This window comes from Mirounga leonina, unplaced genomic scaffold (assembly GCF_011800145.1).
Source record: "Mirounga leonina isolate KUSES-001 unplaced genomic scaffold, KU_Mleo_1.0 Mir_376, whole genome shotgun sequence".
Taxonomy (NCBI): domain Eukaryota; kingdom Metazoa; phylum Chordata; class Mammalia; order Carnivora; family Phocidae; genus Mirounga; species Mirounga leonina.
In genome coordinates, this window is record NW_023270718.1 from 9,017,008 (window position 1) to 9,036,275 (window position 19,268).

The 19,268-nt window shown below is 53.4% G+C and overlaps 2 protein-coding genes across 13 annotated transcripts in view; one reads left to right on the forward strand and one right to left on the reverse strand.

Annotated features, from left to right (window-relative positions):
• TMEM150B (transmembrane protein 150B) overlaps positions 1 to 2,881 on the reverse strand; it is a 12,519-nt gene extending 9,638 nt beyond the window's left edge. The window contains exons 1-3 of one of the 6 annotated variants that reach the window (XM_034986404.1): positions 2,839 to 2,881; positions 2,192 to 2,354; positions 684 to 1,255 (exon numbers count right to left, since the gene is read on the reverse strand). In XM_034986404.1, the coding sequence (XP_034842295.1) occupies positions 684 to 707 (24 nt within the window). In that variant the 5' untranslated portion in view covers positions 708 to 1,255; positions 2,192 to 2,354; positions 2,839 to 2,881. Of the gene's footprint in view, positions 1 to 683; positions 1,256 to 2,191; positions 2,561 to 2,838 lie in introns of those variants that run through there. The other 5 variants (XM_034986402.1, XM_034986403.1, XM_034986408.1 and 2 more) reach the window with 5 other exon arrangements.
• Positions 2,564 to 19,268, forward strand: part of KMT5C (lysine methyltransferase 5C) — an 18,550-nt gene continuing 1,845 nt past the window's right edge. Inside the window, exons 1-7 of one of the 7 annotated variants that reach the window (XM_034986248.1) lie at positions 2,564 to 2,615; positions 3,701 to 3,775; positions 15,419 to 15,656; positions 15,815 to 15,980; positions 16,380 to 16,489; positions 17,260 to 17,423; positions 17,545 to 17,564. In XM_034986248.1, the coding sequence (XP_034842139.1) occupies positions 3,721 to 3,775; positions 15,419 to 15,656; positions 15,815 to 15,980; positions 16,380 to 16,489; positions 17,260 to 17,423; positions 17,545 to 17,564 (753 nt within the window). In that variant the 5' untranslated portion in view covers positions 2,564 to 2,615; positions 3,701 to 3,720. Of the gene's footprint in view, positions 2,616 to 3,577; positions 3,776 to 12,893; positions 12,916 to 13,721; positions 13,804 to 14,627; positions 14,651 to 15,001; positions 15,019 to 15,418; positions 15,657 to 15,814; positions 15,981 to 16,379; positions 16,490 to 17,259; positions 17,424 to 17,544; positions 17,565 to 19,268 lie in introns of those variants that run through there. The other 6 variants (XM_034986251.1, XM_034986250.1, XM_034986249.1 and 3 more) reach the window with 6 other exon arrangements.

Sequence of the window (19,268 nt, forward strand, 5' to 3'; positions counted from 1 at the left end):
GGCCCCCAGCCCCTCCTCCCTCAGGCCCAGGAGTCCAGGCCCCCAGCACCTCCTCCCTCAGACCCAGGAGCCCAGGGCCCCCCCTCAGACCCAGGAGCCCAGGGCCCCAGCCCCTCCTCCCTCAGACTCAGGAGCACAGGGCCCCAGCCCCTCATCCCTCGGACCCAGGAGTCCAGACCCCCAGCCCCTCCTCCGCCACACCCAGGAGTCCGGACCCCCCAGCCCCTCCTCCCTCAGACCCAGGAGTCCAGGCCCCTAGTCCCTCCTCCCTCAGACCTGGAAGTTCCAGTTACCTTCTGTCTCAGCACCCCACCTCTTTTTTTTCAATTTGTGGTAAAAATCACAGAACATAAAATTAACTATTTAACGTGAACAATTCAATGGCATTTTGTACCTTCCCAGTGTTGTGGAACTACCACGTTTATCTAGTTCCAGAACTTTCTCATCACCCCCGAAGAAACCCCGTACCCACTAAGTGTAGGCACTCCGCATTTCCTATGGTCCCTAACCCCTGGCCACAACCAGACTGCTTTCTGTCTGCGGATTTGTTAATTCTGGACATTTCATATGTGTTTGAGTTTTATCCACGTTGTAGCACACATTTCAGTGCTTCATCCCTTTCCGTGGCCGAATAGAATTCCACTGACCCTATGTCCCTGGGGACTTAGGAGTCTGAAACCCACCTTTTCTTCCTCGTGCTCCTGCATTTCCACGGCCCCAGCCACCTAGTACTTCAGGCTGTCAGCTTCCTCGAGGGTACAGATGAGAAAGAGAAGGTGCTGACAGACAGACATGGGACATTCCTTGAGGCCAGAGCCAGCAATCAGCGGAGGCCCGGATCCCACCCCTGCCTACAGTGGCTTCCCAGGCTGGAAGGCAGCTGCCCTTGGACCCGAAAATTAGAATACAGGTATTATATTTAAGGTGGCACAGGGCATGGTGGCCCCCAGAAGAGGAGGTGGCTAATTAGCCATGGTGTCTGGTGGATTCTGGTTGCGAGGGAGGGCCAGGAAAGTCTCACAAGCCATACTTAGAAGGAGGGAGTGTGCAAGCCGCTGGAAGGCTTTCTCAGTAGAGTCCAGGGGGCCTCCGAAACCTGGCCCATGAGGGTCGAGTGCCTTTGTCTGCTGGGTTACTAGGAGACATGAGCCAGGCCCCAAAGTTCTCCATTGCCATAAAGGGCTTGGACATGATCCTGAGAGTACTGGGGAACCATGGAAGGTTCTTGAGCACAGAAGACTGAGAGGAACTGACACTGTGGAGACAGGAAGGAGGTATAACGATAATAAGCATTAGCACATCTTTAGTGCCAGGCACTGCCCAGCAACCCTGAGTTGGGGGGGAATCTGGAATAATGCCAAACTTCACACTTCCGAAAGATATCGCAGAAGATCCAGAGCTTTCAAATCGGCAAGACTTGAGTTTGAATCCCATGTCTGCCACCTAAGAGCTGGGTGCCTACATGAGCTTCCAATGTCTGCTGTGACAAAGTACCACAAATTTCATGGCTTAAGACAACCCCAAATTAGGGGCGCCTGGGTGGCTCAGTCAGTTAGGCGTCTGTCTTCAGCTCAGGTCATCATCCCAGAGTCCTGGGATCGAGCCCCGCATCGGGCTCCCTGCTCCGCGGGAAGCCTGCTTCTCCTTCTCCCACTCCCCCCGCTTGTGTTCCTGCTCTCGCTGTGTCTCTCTCTGTCAAATAAATAAATAAAATCTTTAAAAAAAATTAATAAAAATTAAAAAATAAAAATAAAAACAAAAACCTTTCCTTTTTTGGTAGCTCAACAGAGCTCCCTCTACTTGGTAGGTGGGATGCTGCCCGATTCATCCATCACCTAGTAAAGTCAGTTCGATCTTTAAAATGTACTCAGTTAAATTTTGCTATTTGGGGCGCCTGGGTGGCTCAGTCGGTTAAGCATCTGCCTTCAGCTCGGATCATGATCCACTCAAGGGGCTCCCTGTGTACACTGGACCCTGAAGGAGTACGGGGCGGGGTGGGGTGGGGTGGGGGGACAAGATGCTAATGTGCCTCCTAGGCAGGCTCAGCTGAGGGTAAGTGGCTGCACGTGGCCTTCCTCTGGGTGAGAGGATACTTCACTTCCGTGTGTAGGAAACTGCTTCTGGTTCGTGGTGAGGACCGTTTTTCCCAGAGAGGGGAAGCTGCCCATGCACTGGATCTCTGTTTTCTCACCTGTCAAAGCAAGGATCATAATGGTGCCCCGTCACATGCTTGTGAGGGTTCAGGAGGGAGTCCATGGGAGTATGAACATTGTCGGGTCCTCCGAGTCACAGTATTTCTGAGAAGTTGCAGCCCTTCGTAGATACTTGGAGCTCAGAGCGTCTTGCTGTGTTATCTGGTCCTCTGGGAAGCAAATGTTGCAAGGATGTTAGCAATACAAGGCATTTACGGGGGGGGGGGGGCGATACCAGTGAGAGATAAAGGGGAGAGGGAGCAGGACTGGGCCAGGAAGTGGGTGGGCCACCTGTGGAAGAAGAGGGGGAAGGGCACTGTGGGTAAGAAGAGCCTCAGAGGGTACAGCTCTGAGAAATCTCAGCCGGCCAACAGGGGAGGTGAATTGCAAGGATTTCTTGTCACAGATCCATAGAAACAGAAAGTAGGTTGGTGGTTAGCAGGGGCTGGAGGGAGGGGTAGACGGGGAGTGATTGCTTAATCACTTCTTTTTGGGGTGGTGAAAATGTCTTGGAAGCAGAGGATGGGCAGTTGCACAACAGTGTGACTGTTAAATGCCTCTGGATTATACTGCTTAAAATGGTTAAAGTGCTGAATTTTGTGGTGTGTGAATTTTACCTCAATTAAAAAAAGAAAAAGAGGGGCACCTGGGTGGATCAGTGGGTTAAGGGTCTGACTCTTTGATTTCAGCTCTGGTCATGATTGCAGCTCTGGTCATGATCTCAGGATCATGAGATCAAGCCCCGCCTCAGGCTCCGAGCTCCTCAGGGACTCAGCTTCTCTCCCTCTTCCTCTCCCTCTGCCCCTCCCCGCACTGCTTGCATGTGCACCCAGGCATTCTCTCTCTCTCTCTCTCAAAAAATGAATAAAATCTTTTTTTAAAAAAATGGGGGATGGGCGCCTGGGTGGCTCAGATGGTTAAAGTCTGCCTTCGGCTCAGGTCATGATCCCAGAGTCCTGGGATCGAGTCCCGCATTGGGCTCCCAGCTCCTTGGGAGCCTGCTTCTCCCTCTGCCTCTTTCTCTCTCTCTCTCTGTCTCTCTCATGAATAAACAAATAAAATTTTTTAAAAATGGGGGGGGGCGCCTTGGTGGCTCAGTCAGTTAAGGCTTCAGCTCAGGTCATGATCCTGGAGTCCTGGGATGGAGCCTCATGTCTAGCTCCCTGCTGGGGGGAGGGGGGCGGGGAGGAGCCTGCTTCTTCCTCTGCCCCTCCTTCTGCTTGTACTCGCGCATGCTCTCTCTCGCTCTCAAATAAATAAAATCTTAAAAAAAAAAAAAGAACAGATAAAAATTGCCATTGGAGGAGTCATATTAGGTGGAACTGGACAGTGCTCCCTAGTACTCCCTAGTACTCCCCTCCCCCTGCCCCACCCCCACCCACGATGCTTAGTCATGGTTGGGGGCTGCCAGAAAAGAACATGACCTTGATCCAAACAAAATAGGACTTGTCAGTACCACTGTCCTCCAAAAAGGCACTCTTCACAGCTGATTAAGTTCTTTCTTCAAGGGATATCCACCTTGGCTACCATGCCTGCCCAATATCACTCAGCTACTGAGCGGACGAGCTGGGACCAGAGCACAGGTCTGTCTGATTCTAAAGTTTGGTTCTTTCCCATATTTTCATTCTCTGTAAATCTCCCATCCCCCCATCTCCCTTCTCATTCCCAGTCCATGAACATAGTATATATCTCCCTGTTTTAGATCTTCTTTAAGGTCTCGCAATGAGGTTTTACAGAATTTTCTTGAAGAAGTTTTGTGTATCTTTCATTAGATTTATTCCCCCTTGCTGGATATTTATAAATACTATTGTAAGCCATATTTATTTAATTTTTATTTTAGAACTTTGTTAGTTGTACAGAAAATGGTTAACATAGCAGATCTGAATCAGCTTTCGTGGTTGCAAGGTTTGCGTTTGTCTTGTGTCTGGGGACTTGGCTGTTGAACTATTCTGAGTGGCTCACTGTGCCTGGATTGTTTGTGCAAACCCTGTGGTTAATGCTGAATGCCTGTTTTCCTTCTGGGAGTCTGGAATTTTGGTGCATGCAAGGCCGACAGTATCTATATGATCAGTCATCAATAAAAACCTTGGGTGCTGGGGCGCCTGGGTGGCTCAGTCGTTAAGCATCTGCCTTTGGCTCAGGTCATGTCCCAGTGTCCTGGGATCGAGCCCTGCATTGGGCTCCCTGCTCTGCGGGGAGCCTGCTTCTCCCTCTCTCACTCCCCTTGCTTGTGTTCCCTCACTGTGTCTCTCTCTGTCAAATAAATAAATAAAATCTTAAAAAACAAACAAACAAAAACCTTGGGTGCTGAGTTACTAATGGGCTCCCTTGGGCAAAAACATCACACATATTTTGCTGCATTTTTTTTTAAGATTTTATTTATTTATTTGACAGAGAGAGACAGACAGTACAAGTGGGGAGCTGCAGGCAGAGGCAGAGGGAGAAGCAGGCTCCCTGCTGAGCAAGGAGCTTGATGCAGGACTCGATCCCAGGACCCTGGGATCATGACCTGAGCCGAAGGCACACGCCCAACCAACTGAGCCACCCAGGCGTCCCTTTGTTGCATTTTTTAAAAAGATTTATTTTTTTTATTTTAGAGAGAGTGAAAGCAAGAGCATGTGAGCAGGGGGAGGGGCAGAGGGAGCAGGAGAGAATCTCAAGCAGATTCCATGCCCACCGTGGAGCCCAACTCAGGGCTCCATCTCACGACCCTGAGATCATGACCTGAGCCGAAACCAAGAGTCGGATGCTCAACCAACTGAGCCATCCAGGCACCCCACATTTTGTTGCATTTTTGTTTGGGGAAAGAGTGAGCTCTGTGTGATCCTCGTGAAGGGAGAGAGCATGAGGAAACCTGCCTATGAATCCTCCAGTCTCGGCCTGTGACTTTTCCCCTCTCCATTTGCTGTAATAAAGCTTAGCCACAAATACAACTCTATGCTGAGCTCTATAAGTCCTAGTGAATTTCCAAACATCTGGGGGGCTTCGGGGACCCCCAACACACAGATAAAAAGATACGCAATTGATGTTTGTATATTGATTTTGTATCCAGAGCCTTGCTGAATTCCATCCTTAATTCTGATATTTTATCAGGAGCTTCTTTTGGATCTTCTAGGTACATAATCATATCTGTGATTAATGGCAGTTTTGTTTCTTTCTTTTCAATTCTTACACCTTTTTTTTTTTTCTTTTTCTTGCCTCACTACAATGGCTATGTCTTCAGAACAGCGTTGAATGCAGTGGTAAGGGGATATCCCTGTCTTGTTCCTGATTTCAAATAAAAAGCTTTCCGTGTTTCAACATTAACATGAATTTTCTCTATATTTTTTTTATTGTGGTAAAATATACATAACATAAATGTTACCCCTTTTTTTATTCTTATGTTAATCCCCATACGTTACATCATTAGTTTTAGATGTAGTGTTCCATGATTCATTGTTTGTGCATAACACCCAGTGCTCCATGCAGAACGTGCCCTCCTCAATACCCACCACCAGGCTAACCCATCCTCCCACCCCCCTCCCCTCTAGAACCCTCAGTTTGTTTTTCAGAGTCCATCGTCTCTCATGGTTCGTCTACCCCTCCGATTTCCCCCGCTTCATTCTTCCCCTCCCGCTACCTTCTTCTTCTTCTTTTTTTTTTTCTTAACATATATTGCATTATTTGTTTCAGAGGTACAGATCTGAGATTCAACAGTCTTGCACAATTCACAGCGCTTACCAGAGCACATACCCTCCCCAGTGTCTATCACCCAGTCACCCCATCCCTCCCACCCACCCCCACTCCAGCAACCCTCAGTTTGTTTCCTGCAATTAAGAATTCCTCATATCAGTGAGGTCATATGATACATGTCTTTCTCTGTTTGACTTATTTTGCTCAACATAATACCCTCCAGTTCCATCCACGTCGTTGCAAATGGCAAGATCTCATTCCTTTTGATGGCTGCATAATATTCCATTGTATATACATACCACGTCTTCTTTATCCATTTAAATGTTACCCTTTTAACCAATTTTAAGCGTACAATTCGGCAGCATTAAGCGCACTCACACTGTTGTGCGACCATCACCATTGTGCATCTCCAGATCTTTCTCATCATCTCAAACAGAAACTTTTTACCCATTAACTAATAACTCCCCATTTCCCCTCCCTCAGCCCCTGGCAGCCACCACCCCACTTTCTGTCTCTATAAATTTGACTCTTCCAGGTGCCTCATGTTAGTGGAATCACACAATATTTTCATGTGTGTGTGTCTGGCTTATTTCACTTTCAAAATGTTTTCAAGTTTCATCTACGTTTCAGCCTGTGTTGCCATTTCCTTTACACGTTTTGTTTACTCATTTATCATTTGTAGATGTTTGGGTCAGTGGCACCTTTTGGCTATTACGAATAATGCTGTGATAAACATTCATGTACAAGTTTTTCTTTCTTTCTTTCTTTAAGATTTTATTTATTTGAGAGACAGAGAGCATGAGTGTGGGGAGGCACAGAGGGAGGAGGAGAAGCAGGGTCCTCTCTGAGCAAGGAGCCTGATGTGGGGCTTGACCCCAGGACCCCGAGATCATGACCTGAGCTGAAGTCAGACCCTTAACCAACTGAGCCACCCTCTTTCTTTCTTTTTTTAATAGAAAGAGAGACAGAGCTCGGGGAGAGAGAGAATCCCAAGCAAGCTCCATGCCCAGTGCAGAGCCTGATGTGGGGCTCAATGTCACGGATGCTGAGATCATGCCCTGAGCCAAAATCAAGATCAGATGCTTAACCGACTGAGCCACCCAGTCACCCCCTCCCTTTTTTTTAAGGTTTTTTTTTTTTAAGATTTTATTTATTTTTTTTAGAGAGCGAGCGAGAGAGAAACAGCATGAGAGGGGAGAGGGTCAGAGGGAGAAGCAGGCTCCCCGCTGAGCCGGGAGCCCGACGTGGGACTCGATCCCAGGACCCTGGGATTATGACCTGAGCTGAAGGCAGACGCTCAACCATCTGAGCCACCCAGGCGCCCTTTTTTTTAAGGTTTCATCTTTAAGTAATCTCTACAGCCAACCCCGGGATCACAACCCTGAGATTAAGAGTTGCACGCTCCACCCACTGAGCCAACCAGGTGCCCCGACTTATATTCTAGATTACAAATCTTTTATCAGATATATGATTGGCAAAAATATTCTCCCATTCCATGGGTAATAGTCCTTTTCTGAGGGCCTTCTCTGTCCTTCAGGGTCAGGCTGCTTTCATTGTTCTTTGTTTAATCATTCATTAAATCTTTGGCAAATGTCAGCGATGCGCCAGGCACTGCCCTTGATGTTGGAAACTCAGCCGTGAACAAAACAAGGGTCCCTGCCCTCTTAGAGCTTCTGTCCTAGCTGGGGAGGACAATAAACAAGGAGACATATAATGTCAGGCAGGGGTTGGTGCTATGCAATACCAGTTTTGTAGGTGTGGGAGCTCTGTAGGCTCAGGGCCTTACATTGGTTTAATGCTCTGCTGTTACCATCTTGAAATTCTTAGCCGTTTTTGAACAAAGACTCTGCATTTTCATTTTGCTCTGGGACCCACAGATTATTATGTACCTGATTCTGGGGCTATGAGGCAACAGAGCAGAGTAAGGGGATGGCTGGGGTAGTTGGGCTCCTCCAGCCAGGGCCCTTAGGGAAGGTCACCTTGAGGAAGTGACATTTGAGCAAACACCTAAAGCAGGTGGGAGAGGGAGCTCTGTGGATAGTTGGAGGCAGATTTCCTAGCAGAGAGGACAGCAAGGAAGGGCCTTGCTTCCAGCAAGGAGGCCAATGGGATTGTAACGGAGTGAGCAATTCAGAGTAGTTAATAATTAAGATCAGAGGAATAATGGTGGAGGGATGTTGGATTTTTTTTTTGATAAATATTTTATTTATGCATTTGAGAGAGAGAGCATGAAAGAACGAGCAGGAGCAGGGGGAGGGGCAGAGGGAGAGAGAGAAGCAGACTCCCCGCCGAGCAGGGAGCCCGATGCGGGACTCGATCCAGGGACTCCAGGATCATGACCTGAGCCGAAGGCAGTCGCTCAACCAACCGAGCCACCCAGGCGCCCCTAGGATGTTGGATTTTAATCCAGATGCCTATCAATTAACTGTAGTGGCACAAAACAATAAGAATTTGTCATCTCACACTGGTTCTGTGTGTCCAGAATTCAGGAGCAGCTTAGGTGGCTCGCTCTGGCTTGGGGTTGCTCTTCCGGTTATAATCAAGATGTCGTTTGGGGCACAGTCTGGAGATAGAAGGATTGTTTCCAGGGTGGCTCACTCACGTGACACTCAGACTCTTGGCAGGAAGCCTCAGTTCTTCTCCGGCTGTTGGCACAAAGCTTTGGTTCCTTGCCACATGGCCTTCTCCATGAGGTGGCCTTGATGACCTCTCAGACTGTTGCCGAGTTCCCCCAGAGGAGTGATCCCAGAGACAGCAAGGATGGAAGCCATCATGTCCTTGGTGAGCTGGCCTTGGGCATGCCATCATGTTTGCCCTGTCCTTCAAATGGCACCAGATCAGCCCTATTCAGAGTGGAAGGACATGCACAAGGTGATGAAGCCTCGTAGGGGTGATGGTCACTGGGGGTCATCTTGGAGGCTGACCACCAAGGTGTGAATTCATTGCTGAACTTTGAGCATGATGATGATGATATAGATAGAGTTACGTGCGTACGTATACGTAAGTATGTATGTGGATATAGGTGTTTATAAACTAACACACGGTATGTAATACTTATATTTTATTCTTTTATTATATACGTTTGGTCATTACACAAGTCATACATGAAAACAGAGAGACAGTTTCCCCCACAACCATTTATTTTTTCCCAGCTTTATTGGGGTACGATTTACAAACAAAATTTTATATATTTGAAGTATACAGTAGGGGTACCTGGGTGGCTTAGCCGGTTAAGCGTCCGCCTTCAGCTCAGGTCATGATACCGGGGTCCTGGGATCAAGCCCCACATCGGGCTCCCTGCTCAGGGGGGAGCCTGCTTCTCCCTCTGCCTGCCACTCCCCCTGCTTGTGCTCTCTCTCTCTCTCTGACAAATAAATAAATCTAAAAAAAAAATAAAGTACACAGTGTAATGGCTCAATATACATACACACTGTGAAATGATCACCACAATGAAGCTAATTAACACATCCCTCACCTCACAGTTACCCTTGTGTGTGTGTGTGTGTTATGATCTACTCTCTTAGCAAACTTCAAGTATACAATACAGTATTGTTAATTCTGGCCATTCATTCATCTCATAACCGTAAGTGTGTACCCTTGTCCGACATCTCGCCTTCCTTCCCCAACCCCTGGTAACCACCTTCCTGCTCTCTGCTTCCATGAGTTCAACCTTTTTTTTAGATTCCACATACATGTGAGATTGTGCAGTATTTGTTTTTCTCTATCTTATCTCATTCAGCAGCATGGCCTCCAGCTTCTTCCATATAGTTGCAAATGGCAGGATTTCCTTCTTCCTCACAGATGAATAATATTCTATCATGCATACATACCCAACATTTTATTTTGTCATCGACCCATCGACAGACACTCAGGTGGTTTCCATATCTTGGCCGTTGTGAATAATGCTGCAGTAAACACGAGAGTGCAGATATCTCTTTGCAATAGTGATCATTTTCTTTTGGTATATATCCAGAAATGGGATTGCTGGATGATATGGCATTTCTATTTCTAATTTCTTAAGGAGACACCATACCATTTTCCATAGCGGCTACACCAACTTACATTCCCATCAGCAGACACAAGGGTCCCCTTTTCTCCACATCCTTGTCCCCAATCATGTAATTTATATATACATATCCCTTTCCCCTCAAAATATGGTCATCCTGAATTTATGGTCTTATAACAAGTTTTGGGAGTTACTAAGCCCACAACATCCCTCCAGCCTGTGAATGTGTAGTCTGAAGAAGCCACCTGCAAAGGTATTCTCTATGGCCTGCTTCTCAAGCATTCCAGAGCATTCCAACCACTAGTCTGGGTGATTCTGATTCCGGAATTCTGGGATGTGGCCCAAAATTCTTCATTCCCACCAAGCACCCATGTGATCCTGCTTGAAGCTGCGGGGACACAGGCTACACTTGGGCAGCACTGTCCTAAAATGATTAATTATTAGGGGCGCCTGGGTGGCTCAGTCGTTAGGCGCCTGCCTTCGGCTCAGGTCATGATCCCAGGGTACTGGGATCGAGCTCCGCATCGGGCTCCCTGCTCGGCGGGAAGCCTGCTTCCCCCTCTCCCACTCCTGCTTGTGTTCCCGCTCTTGCTGTCTCTCTATATATATCAAATAAATAAATAAATAAATAAATAAATAAATACCTTAAAAAAAGAATAATTATCTAAAAAATAAAATGATTCATTATTAAATACTCAACCGGGCTTTTTGGAGGCTGAGACTTAGAATCTATATTTTCACTATATTCCCCAGATGATTATTTCTCTCTCTCTCTCTCTTTCAGTAGTAAAATATACTTAACATCAAATTTACCCTTTTAACCATTTTGAAGTATACAATTCAATGGCTTTATGTACATTCACGATGTTCTGCAACATCACCATTCTCTAGTTCCAGAACCTCTTCATCCAAAAAGGAAACCCCATACCTATTATTAGTCCCTCCCCACCTCCCCGTCTCCAGCCCCTGGCAATCATGAATCTGCTTTCTGTGTCTATGGATTTACCTATTCTGGAAAATTCTTGGAAATGGAATCATTCCCAGGTGCCTGGGGAGGGGGGAGACTCAGTTGGTTAAGCGTCCGACTCTTGATTTCCGCCCAGGTCATGATCTCAGGGTCGTGAGATCGAGCCCCAAATGGGGCTCCACACTCATGGGGAGTAGGCTTGAGATTCTCTCCCTCTGTCCCGCACCCCCCACCCCCCCGCTGAACGCATGCTCTCTAAAATAAATAAATAAAATCTTTAAAAAAAAGGAAAAAAGAAATGGAATAATTCCATAGGTGAATTTTTGTGTCTGACTCCTTTTACCTGGCATGTTTGCAAGGTCCATCTATGTTATAGCATGTGTCCAAGTTTCAGGCCTTCTCTGGGGTGCCCCTTGCTATGCCATCTGAGATTGAGAACCCGCTGGATGCTATCTGGGCGCCACAGCCCAGAGTTTGAGAGTAAACCTGCTGTCTCATGGCCTGTTCAATCCCCTCTGTAAGCCTCACTTTGCTCATCTGTACAATGGGGGTCACAACAGCCCATTCCCCGCAGGGCTATTTGCAAAATCACTGGCCTGTGCTAAGAGCTCAGTAACTGTTAGGCATTGTCGTTATTCCATCTGGTGGATTTGCTCTAAGTGATCCAACCAATCTTGTATTGTTGGACATTAAGGCTCTTTCTATTTTTCTGTGTTTTAAACAACACTGAGGCAAACATCTTTATATATAAATATCTTAACACTTGTCAGTTATTTCCTTCGAATAAAACCCTGGCAGTGACATTGGCAGGTCAATTTTTTTCCCCCCAAGATTTTATTTATTTATTTGAGAGACAGTGAGAGAAGAGAGCACGAGAGAGAGTGCACGAGCCGGGGGAGGGGCAGAGAGGCAGACTCCACGCTGAGCAGGGAGCCCGAGGTGGGACTCTGGGATCATAACCTGAGCCACCCAGGCACCCGGCAGGTCAAATTTTTATTCATATTAAGAAATCTTTTGACGCATAGAAAAACAACAGATAGTGAATATAGCGAACTCATGATTTCCACCTCTGGGCTTACAAAAAAAAGTGCAAATATCAATGTCCTGTGTGGCTTCCTGATTGCATTCCTTCCGTCCCACCTGCAGGGGTCAGCGGTAGGGCCTTGCGCCTACTTTTGTCACGCCAATGCATGTTTATACACATTTAAGACACGCACAAGTTTTGTGCTTTAAAACTTCCCGCACTCAACTATGCGGACTTCCACAACCAGCAACATGCTTTGCGGTTGTCCAGGTTGATATCCGGAGTGCTGGTTCATTCCCTTTCACTGCTGTATGGTGTTCCCCTGTATGAGTACGTCACGATCCATTTATCCATTCTTCATGTGATGGACATTTAAGCCGTTTCCAGTTTTTTGTTTTTTGTTTTCTCACCACTGCAAACACTGTTGGGAGCTTACCTTTCTGCTCACATCTGCGAGTGTTTCTCGAGGGTGTACATAAGGAATGCGCTTCTAAGATTCAGACATACTGATAGGACTTTGGACTTTGCCAGAGAGCTCAGTTTTTGGAGTCCTCTCTGCTTGCTGGCCGTTGCTGTCCTCTGGAGCTGTGGCCATCCTTACTGGGGGGCTGTAGAGGGTACCTCGGTTGGGGAGAGCAGTCTCAGAGGGGGTAGTCCCAGCTGGGGAAGGAACAGCATAAACAGAGATGGGGGTGGGGATGCTGGAAGCGCTATTGAAGACACCCAGGAGGGTGTTAAGGAGAAACCCTCAGAGAGGGGCCAGTGTGATCCTTGTTTTACAAACGCTAATCTGAGGGCCAGAGAGGGCAAGCCACTTCCTTCCGTCCACAGAGCGACGCAGAAACTGCCCGCTTCATCCTCACTGGCTGGTCATTCATTCATTCATTCAGTACACATTAAGGAAGCACCTACTCCGTGCCAGGCATTGTTCGAAGCGCACCGTGATGCACAGCACTGAGCAAAACAAAGACCGCCTGCTCCAAGCGCGGAGCTTATTATTCTGGGCGTAATTACGACGAATTGCTAATTATGGATGCCTCCAGGATTGGAGCAGGTTGGTGATCCCAACTGGGGGAGGGGGCTGCCCCGTGGGAGCCTTCTCCAAAGGCCCCGCTTCCCGGGCTCCTCCTTTGCGACCCGTTCACCCGCAGAGCTCCCGTGGGTGCTCCCGAAATTAACCGGGGTCCGTGGGGCGGAGAAGGTCGTCGAGCAGAGAGGAAGAGCGAGGCGCCCTTTGTAGCTGGGCAGGACTGTCAATAAACTTTTGTCTCCTTGGCAACGGCAGGCCGGGCGGGGTCGACGGAGGCGCCCGCGCACCCACCCCTCGCGCCCGCCCCAGCTTTCTCCCCGCGGTTCGCGAAGGTTTCACCGGAGAAAGAGAATGGGCCAGTCGCGACTCTACGGTGACGGGCGGAGGCCTTAGCCTATGGAAGGACGAGCCATTCCAGGGCCAGCCAATCACGCGCGCGCTGTGGAGCCGGCTGAGCCCGCCCCCTTTCCACTTGGACCCGAATAACCTGACCCAAACCCGAGTTTAGCCTGGAGCCTCGACGCTCTCGGCCAATGAGGGCGTCGACTCCGAGCGGTGGGCGGGGCAAGTCTCCATGGCAGCGGTGGAATGACAGCAACAGGAGCCATTAGCCGCAGTCGGCGGCGCTTGGCAGCGGCGCCGGCGGAGCGGGGTTTCATAGGGGCACGAACGGGAGGGCAGGCGGGGAGGGGCCGAGCGGACTCGGCCAATGGGAGCGGCGTGAGCGCCGCAGCCACTGAGGAGTGGCGGCGGCTTCGGCCAATGGGAGCTCCCGATGGCCGCGGCGGGGCGGGCCCGGCGGCGCAGACGGGAGGAGCGGCGACCGTGTCTGACGAGAGCTGGAGCAGGCAGTGGGAGGTGGTGGCGGCGGCGGCGCGGGTGCCTGAGGAGGAGGAGGAGGAGGAGAAGCGGGTGAGGGGCGGCGCGGGGCCCGACCTCTGAGTCCCCTCTCGGCCCCCAGCCCGCGCCGCCTTGGCTCCCGGTCGCCCCCAGCCCCGACCGTCCCCCGCCCCGCCCGGCCCCTCCTCGTGTCCAGGCGCCCACGTCTCCCGGCCCTTCGGGGGCCTCAGGCTGCCCCGGGCGCCCAGCCCCTTCCCTGTGCTTCCTCACCCAGGCCCCTCCCCGCACTCCCGGGCCTGAGCGGACCCCTCGGGTCGCCCTCTGACTCTACTCCCCTCCCTGGACCTCAGGCCCTTCCCCTGCACTCTCGCTGCCTGCCAGGCCCCTGTCTGCTTCCCCAGTGTCGCCCCGCGGACCTCAGCCCCCGCTCCTGGACCCTCAGTGCCTGCCCAGGTCCCTACCTGGACCTCAGGCTCGCTCCTCCCTGCACGCGCAGGACTTGCCCCTTCTCTGCTTCTCCAAGCCCGGCTATGGACCCCTAGGCCCCCCTCCACCTCCTCAGGACCTACCGTCGACCCCAGGTCTCCACTCTGGCTTCGGTGGGGTCATCCGTGACCCCCAGGCCTTCCGCCGTGCTCTGTGTCCAGCAGGCACCCCCGGCCCTTCTCCCTGCCCAGCTCCCCTCTGTGCAGTCTGTGTATTTTGTCTTTCCCCACATGCCTCTCTGCAGCTTCCGCTCTGTCCCGGCGCCCTCTCGCAGCGCCCCCTCTTTATCCCCAGCCTTCCTGTCTTTTCTAGAACCCCTTTCCCCCCAGCTCTAGCTGCTGATCCGTCTTCTGCTCCCCCTTCCCTGCCATCCCCTATGGACTCTCCCTGAAGCACCAAGGTCTGGATGCCCAGCAGGCCCTCCGTAGTCAGGGTTAGGGGTCTTGTTTTGTTTCCTTTTGCTAATTCCCTTCTTTCTCCCCTTTTTATAGACCTGTTCTGCTTCTCCATATCATTCCTTTTCTCTCCCCCCTTCCCCGCTTTGTCCTCTGAGCCCCCCCTCCCCCAGAATCCTTGGAGAGGGAGCAGGTGCTGGGATCCGTCCTCTGCTCTCCCTCCCCTCACCCCCCTCCAGGCTGCCTGGGGCTGCACCCAGAGCCTCCTGATGATTCCCAAGGGCTGCTTGGGGGGTTGGGGAGGATGGGAGGGACAGGAGGGAGGTGGAGGCTGAGGCCAACAAGCATGGGGGTGGGTGGAGGAACAGTCAGTCCTAGCGGGTGGGAAGCCTTGGATTTTTCCTTGGTGAGGGCTGGAGGTGGAGATGGATTCCCCCGACTCCCACCTCCTGCAGGGCTAAGCCTTTAGGGTTATCCCCGACTGCCAATTAATCAGCCTTGCCTGGGCCAGTAGGGACTGTGCGTGCGTGCGCCCCTGTGTGTGTGTGTGTGTTTGTGTGTGTGTGTGCCCGCACGCACGCGCGCGCGTGGGGACATGAGGGAACCTACGTGTGAGTGTGTGGGTGTGCTCAGCAGGTGGTCGTGTGGGCTTGGGGGATTGGTGTCTGTGCTCCAGAGCATGAAGATCCTCATGACGGTGACTGACGTTTCTTTGGGGGGGCTTCCCCACTGTCGGAAGTACTTGTTGCATCCGTCTTCGCTGAGAGCCCTGTGAAGTCAGCCTGCCTTTACTCCCTGGTTTGTAGATGAGACTGGAGACCGAAAGGCTTGCCAAATCCTCGGCAGCTCAGAAGTGGGAGTCCCGGGGCGCTGCCCCTGCCCCTCCATTGCGCCCTCCACTCTGGGCCAGAGGCAGCATGGTCCGTGGGGCACCATGGGACCTGACAGAGTGACAGCCAGAGAGCTGTGTGAGAATGACGACCTTGCCACCAGCCTTGTCCTGGACCCCTACCTCGGCTTCCGCACCCATAAGATGAACGTCAGGTGAGGCGGCCTGGGACAGGGTGGGCCGAGGGCTCCGCGGGGATCCCTTCCCTTCCTCCACGGCCCCTGCAGCCCCGAGTGGGGGTGGGGGCGGGGCCCGGGAAGGCCCGGAGGGAATAGGCCAAGGCCCTGGGACCCAGGCGTGCCCTCTCCCCCAGCCCCGTGCCCCCCCTGCGGCGACAGCACCACCTGCGCTCAGCGCTGGAGGCCTTCCTGAGGCAGCGGGACCTGGAGGCTGCGTACCGGGCCCTGACGCTGGGAGGCTGGATGGCCCACTACTTCCAGAGCCGGGGCCCGCGGCAGGAGGCTGCCCTCAAGACCCACGTGAGGGCGCCCTTCCCTTCCCCCACCCTCAGTCCACGCGTCCTCCCTGTCACCTCGGCCTGTCCTGGGTCCTCCACCCTGCCAGGCAGAACGTCTGGAGCCCCAGGCTCCAGACCCCTCGATGAAGTTCCCCGCCCCAGACTCCCTAACTTCCTAGCCGTTGGGACCATCTGAGACGAGGCTCAGAGAATCCAAGGAGAGGAGAGTCGGGGGTCCTCTGAGATGGAGTACAACCTCTCCATTTGACAGATGAAGAAACTGAGCCCCCAAGAGGGGAAGTGAGTCCCCCAAGACCACACAGCAAGTCAGTGGCAGAGCAGGACTAGGACCCAGGAGAGAGAGGGCCGAGGACGACCCTGCCCCAGCTCCTCACCCCGCCCACCCCCTCACCTCCCCCAGATCTATCGCTACCTCCGAGCCTTCCTGCCTGAAAGCGGCTTTACCATCCTGCCCTGTACACGCTATTCCATGGAGACAAATGGAGCCAAGATTGTGTCTACCAGAGCTTGGTAAGGGGGCGGAGCTCACAGACCCTCTTCGCCTACAGCAGCCCTGATGGGGGATGGGAACCTATGGGACCCCAGGGTTCCAGGGCCTGCTAAGGAAGTACCGTTTGTGCTCAGGAGGCAGGGGCAGGAGTGGCCAGTGGGGCAGGCATCCCTTGGTGGGGAAGCACCCACTGCTGGGGAAGGGACAGGCATCCCTTGGTGGGGAAGCACCCACTGCTGGGGAAGGGACAGGACAGTGAGCAGGATGGACCCTGCCGGCCGCTCACAGTGTAGACAGAAGGCAGGTGGTAGCTGAGTACACACACAGGTACTGACCTCAGTTCCTTGGTGCTTCATCAGCCACAAGGGAATTTTGAGTATTCTTGGGAACCGGGCCTAAGCAGAGGCCCACCAGAGGGTCTGCCGAAGCGTGGCGGGGGCGGGCTGGATAGCAGCTTGCGGGGAGTTACTGGGGCTCATGGGGAGTGCAGGCGAAGGAGCCCTTGGGCCTCGCACAAGTGGGGGCTGGAGGAGGATCCCAGGGCGAGAGGACAGCAGGAGGGGTGCCTGGGTCCACATGGTGTCCTGTCTGGGCGCCATCCTGTCCTGGAGGATGCAGGATCCAGGAAGTGCCCCAGGAAGGTGGGTGGATCTGAGAAATCTGGGAGGAGGACCACAGTGGCCAGCAGCGGCCTGCAGGAGGCCTGGTGCCCCAGCCCCCAGAGACCCCTGTCAGCCGAGGCGGTGGTGGGAGGCACTGCTCACAGACCTACGGCCTGGCCTCTTGGCAGGAAGAAGAACGAGAAGCTGGAACTCCTGGTGGGCTGCATCGCGGAGCTGCGGGAGGCCGACGAGGGGCTGCTGAGGGCCGGGGAGAACGACTTCAGCATCATGTACTCCACCCGAAAACGCAGTGCGCAGCTGTGGCTGGGCCCCGCGGCCTTCATAAACCATGGTGGGGGTGGGGGCAGGGCAGGTGGGGGGGAGGCATGGAGGGGTGGCCCCCCACTCTCCTCTGCCCAGCCCTCCGCTCACCTGAGTCTCTTCTCTCCCCCGCCCTCTCCTCGATGCTCCAGACTGCAAACCCAACTGCAAGGTGAGACTTGGGCGCCCCCCCCCAGGAGTGGGCATGGGGGAAACAAGGGGGCCCCGGGGAGGGGCATTTGGGTCAGTGACTAGCCAGAAAGTGCCCAGAGTCCCCCACCCCGGCCACAACCCAGTTTGTGCCTGCAGCTATCAGAGTCTATCAGAGAGTTTGGGGGGGGGCCTCGGCCAGGGTCCTGGCTGTGCCACTTGCAGGGGGGAGTGTGGTGATGGGGAGACAGAAAGTGCCCCTGCACCTGGAGCCCCAGGCCTGACGTGGAGATGCCCCCTGGCCACAGCAGGAGGCAGGAGGCCCAGGTGGCAGGACCCTGCCAATCCGTGCCACCAGAGTGGGGCCAGGGGGAGCCCCAGAGCACGAGGCTCTGGGAGGCTGGGCTTCCAGGCAGAGGGAGTGAGCTGGGGAGGCAGCGTTTTGGGGGGACCACTGTGTGTTTTGTGTGGAGTGTGAGAAAGCTGTCTCGGGAAGTGCGCATCCTGCCAAGTGTGGAGCCCTGAGGTGTGGTGGGGGTTCGGCACTGGGGCTTCGGGGTTAGAACTGGTTCGAGTCCTGGCTCCAGCAGCCCCCAGCTGCGTTCACTCCTCTCCACTGGCCTCCTGCTACGGAGGTGAAGCACATACCCATGGTTCCTGTGCTCTGTGATTGCAGGCCGTGACGTGGCTTTGGGGGTGGGAAACGTGCAGGGTAGGACAGAAAACACGGCCCTGTCGTGAGGCGGGTGGCAGCCACCTGAGGGCCCAGGAGCCAGGCACCATGTGGAGCAGGGAGGCTGTCCAGAAGTCCCGCCAGAGCCAGGCGCTGGAGGAGGACTAGGATTTTCCTAGGTGTTGAAGGAAAACCGAGGCGTGTCAGGGCATCCCAGACGGATATGTCTCAGTGGAGGGCCTCCTGGAGACGGGCCCGGCATGGTGACTCTGGCCTCGCGTGCCACAGAGGAGCTCAAGTCTGCCATGGACGCTCCTCCTGGGTGAATAATGGGGCTGGGTTTTGAGATGGTCTGGCAGCTGAGGAGCTAGAGGCTTGGCAGGAAGGAGAGGGGCCAGAGGCTGGCGTGTGACCTGATGTGTGACCTGCTGTGTAACTGGGTGAGAGTCCGGGGGAATAGAGAGGACAAAGACGCAAGACCCTGCACACAGAGGCTCCAGCAAGCTGGCCTGGGATCAGGCAGGCGGTGGTGAGAGCCACCCCTACCTACGTGTGTGTCAGGCTGGAGTGCAGGGACCCATGGGAGTCCCACTCCTCCCGGGGGTGGGGCAGAAGGTAGGAGGCGGGGGCAGGGGGCAGAGGCAGGGGCAGGAGTGGCCGGTGGGGCAGCCGTCCCAGACTGGAGCTGCAGAGTGGACGGGCATGGGAAGGGAGCGGCCAGAGCTTGGACCTGGCTGCCAGGGTGCAGGCTGGTGGGGAGTGGGGGGTGGGCTGTGGCGGGTCAGAGGGGGCGGAGGAAGAGTGCCGGAGGGGGCAGGCAGTGCGGGCTGCTAACACTGCCAGGGGCCAGTTAGATCATCGTCCTGCAGGGAGGGTGGAGGCCAGCAACTGGGCGGGAGGTACGGGAGTGTGTGCAGAGAGGTGGCCTCCCGGGGGCCCAGCCCCTGCCCATCCCTGTCCTGGTCCCAGGCCCTGGGAGTGCACTTGGCCAGGCGGGGTGGAGCCCGGCAGCCGGGCCCCCTGTTTGCGCCTGCACTGCCCGTCCCTGTCCCC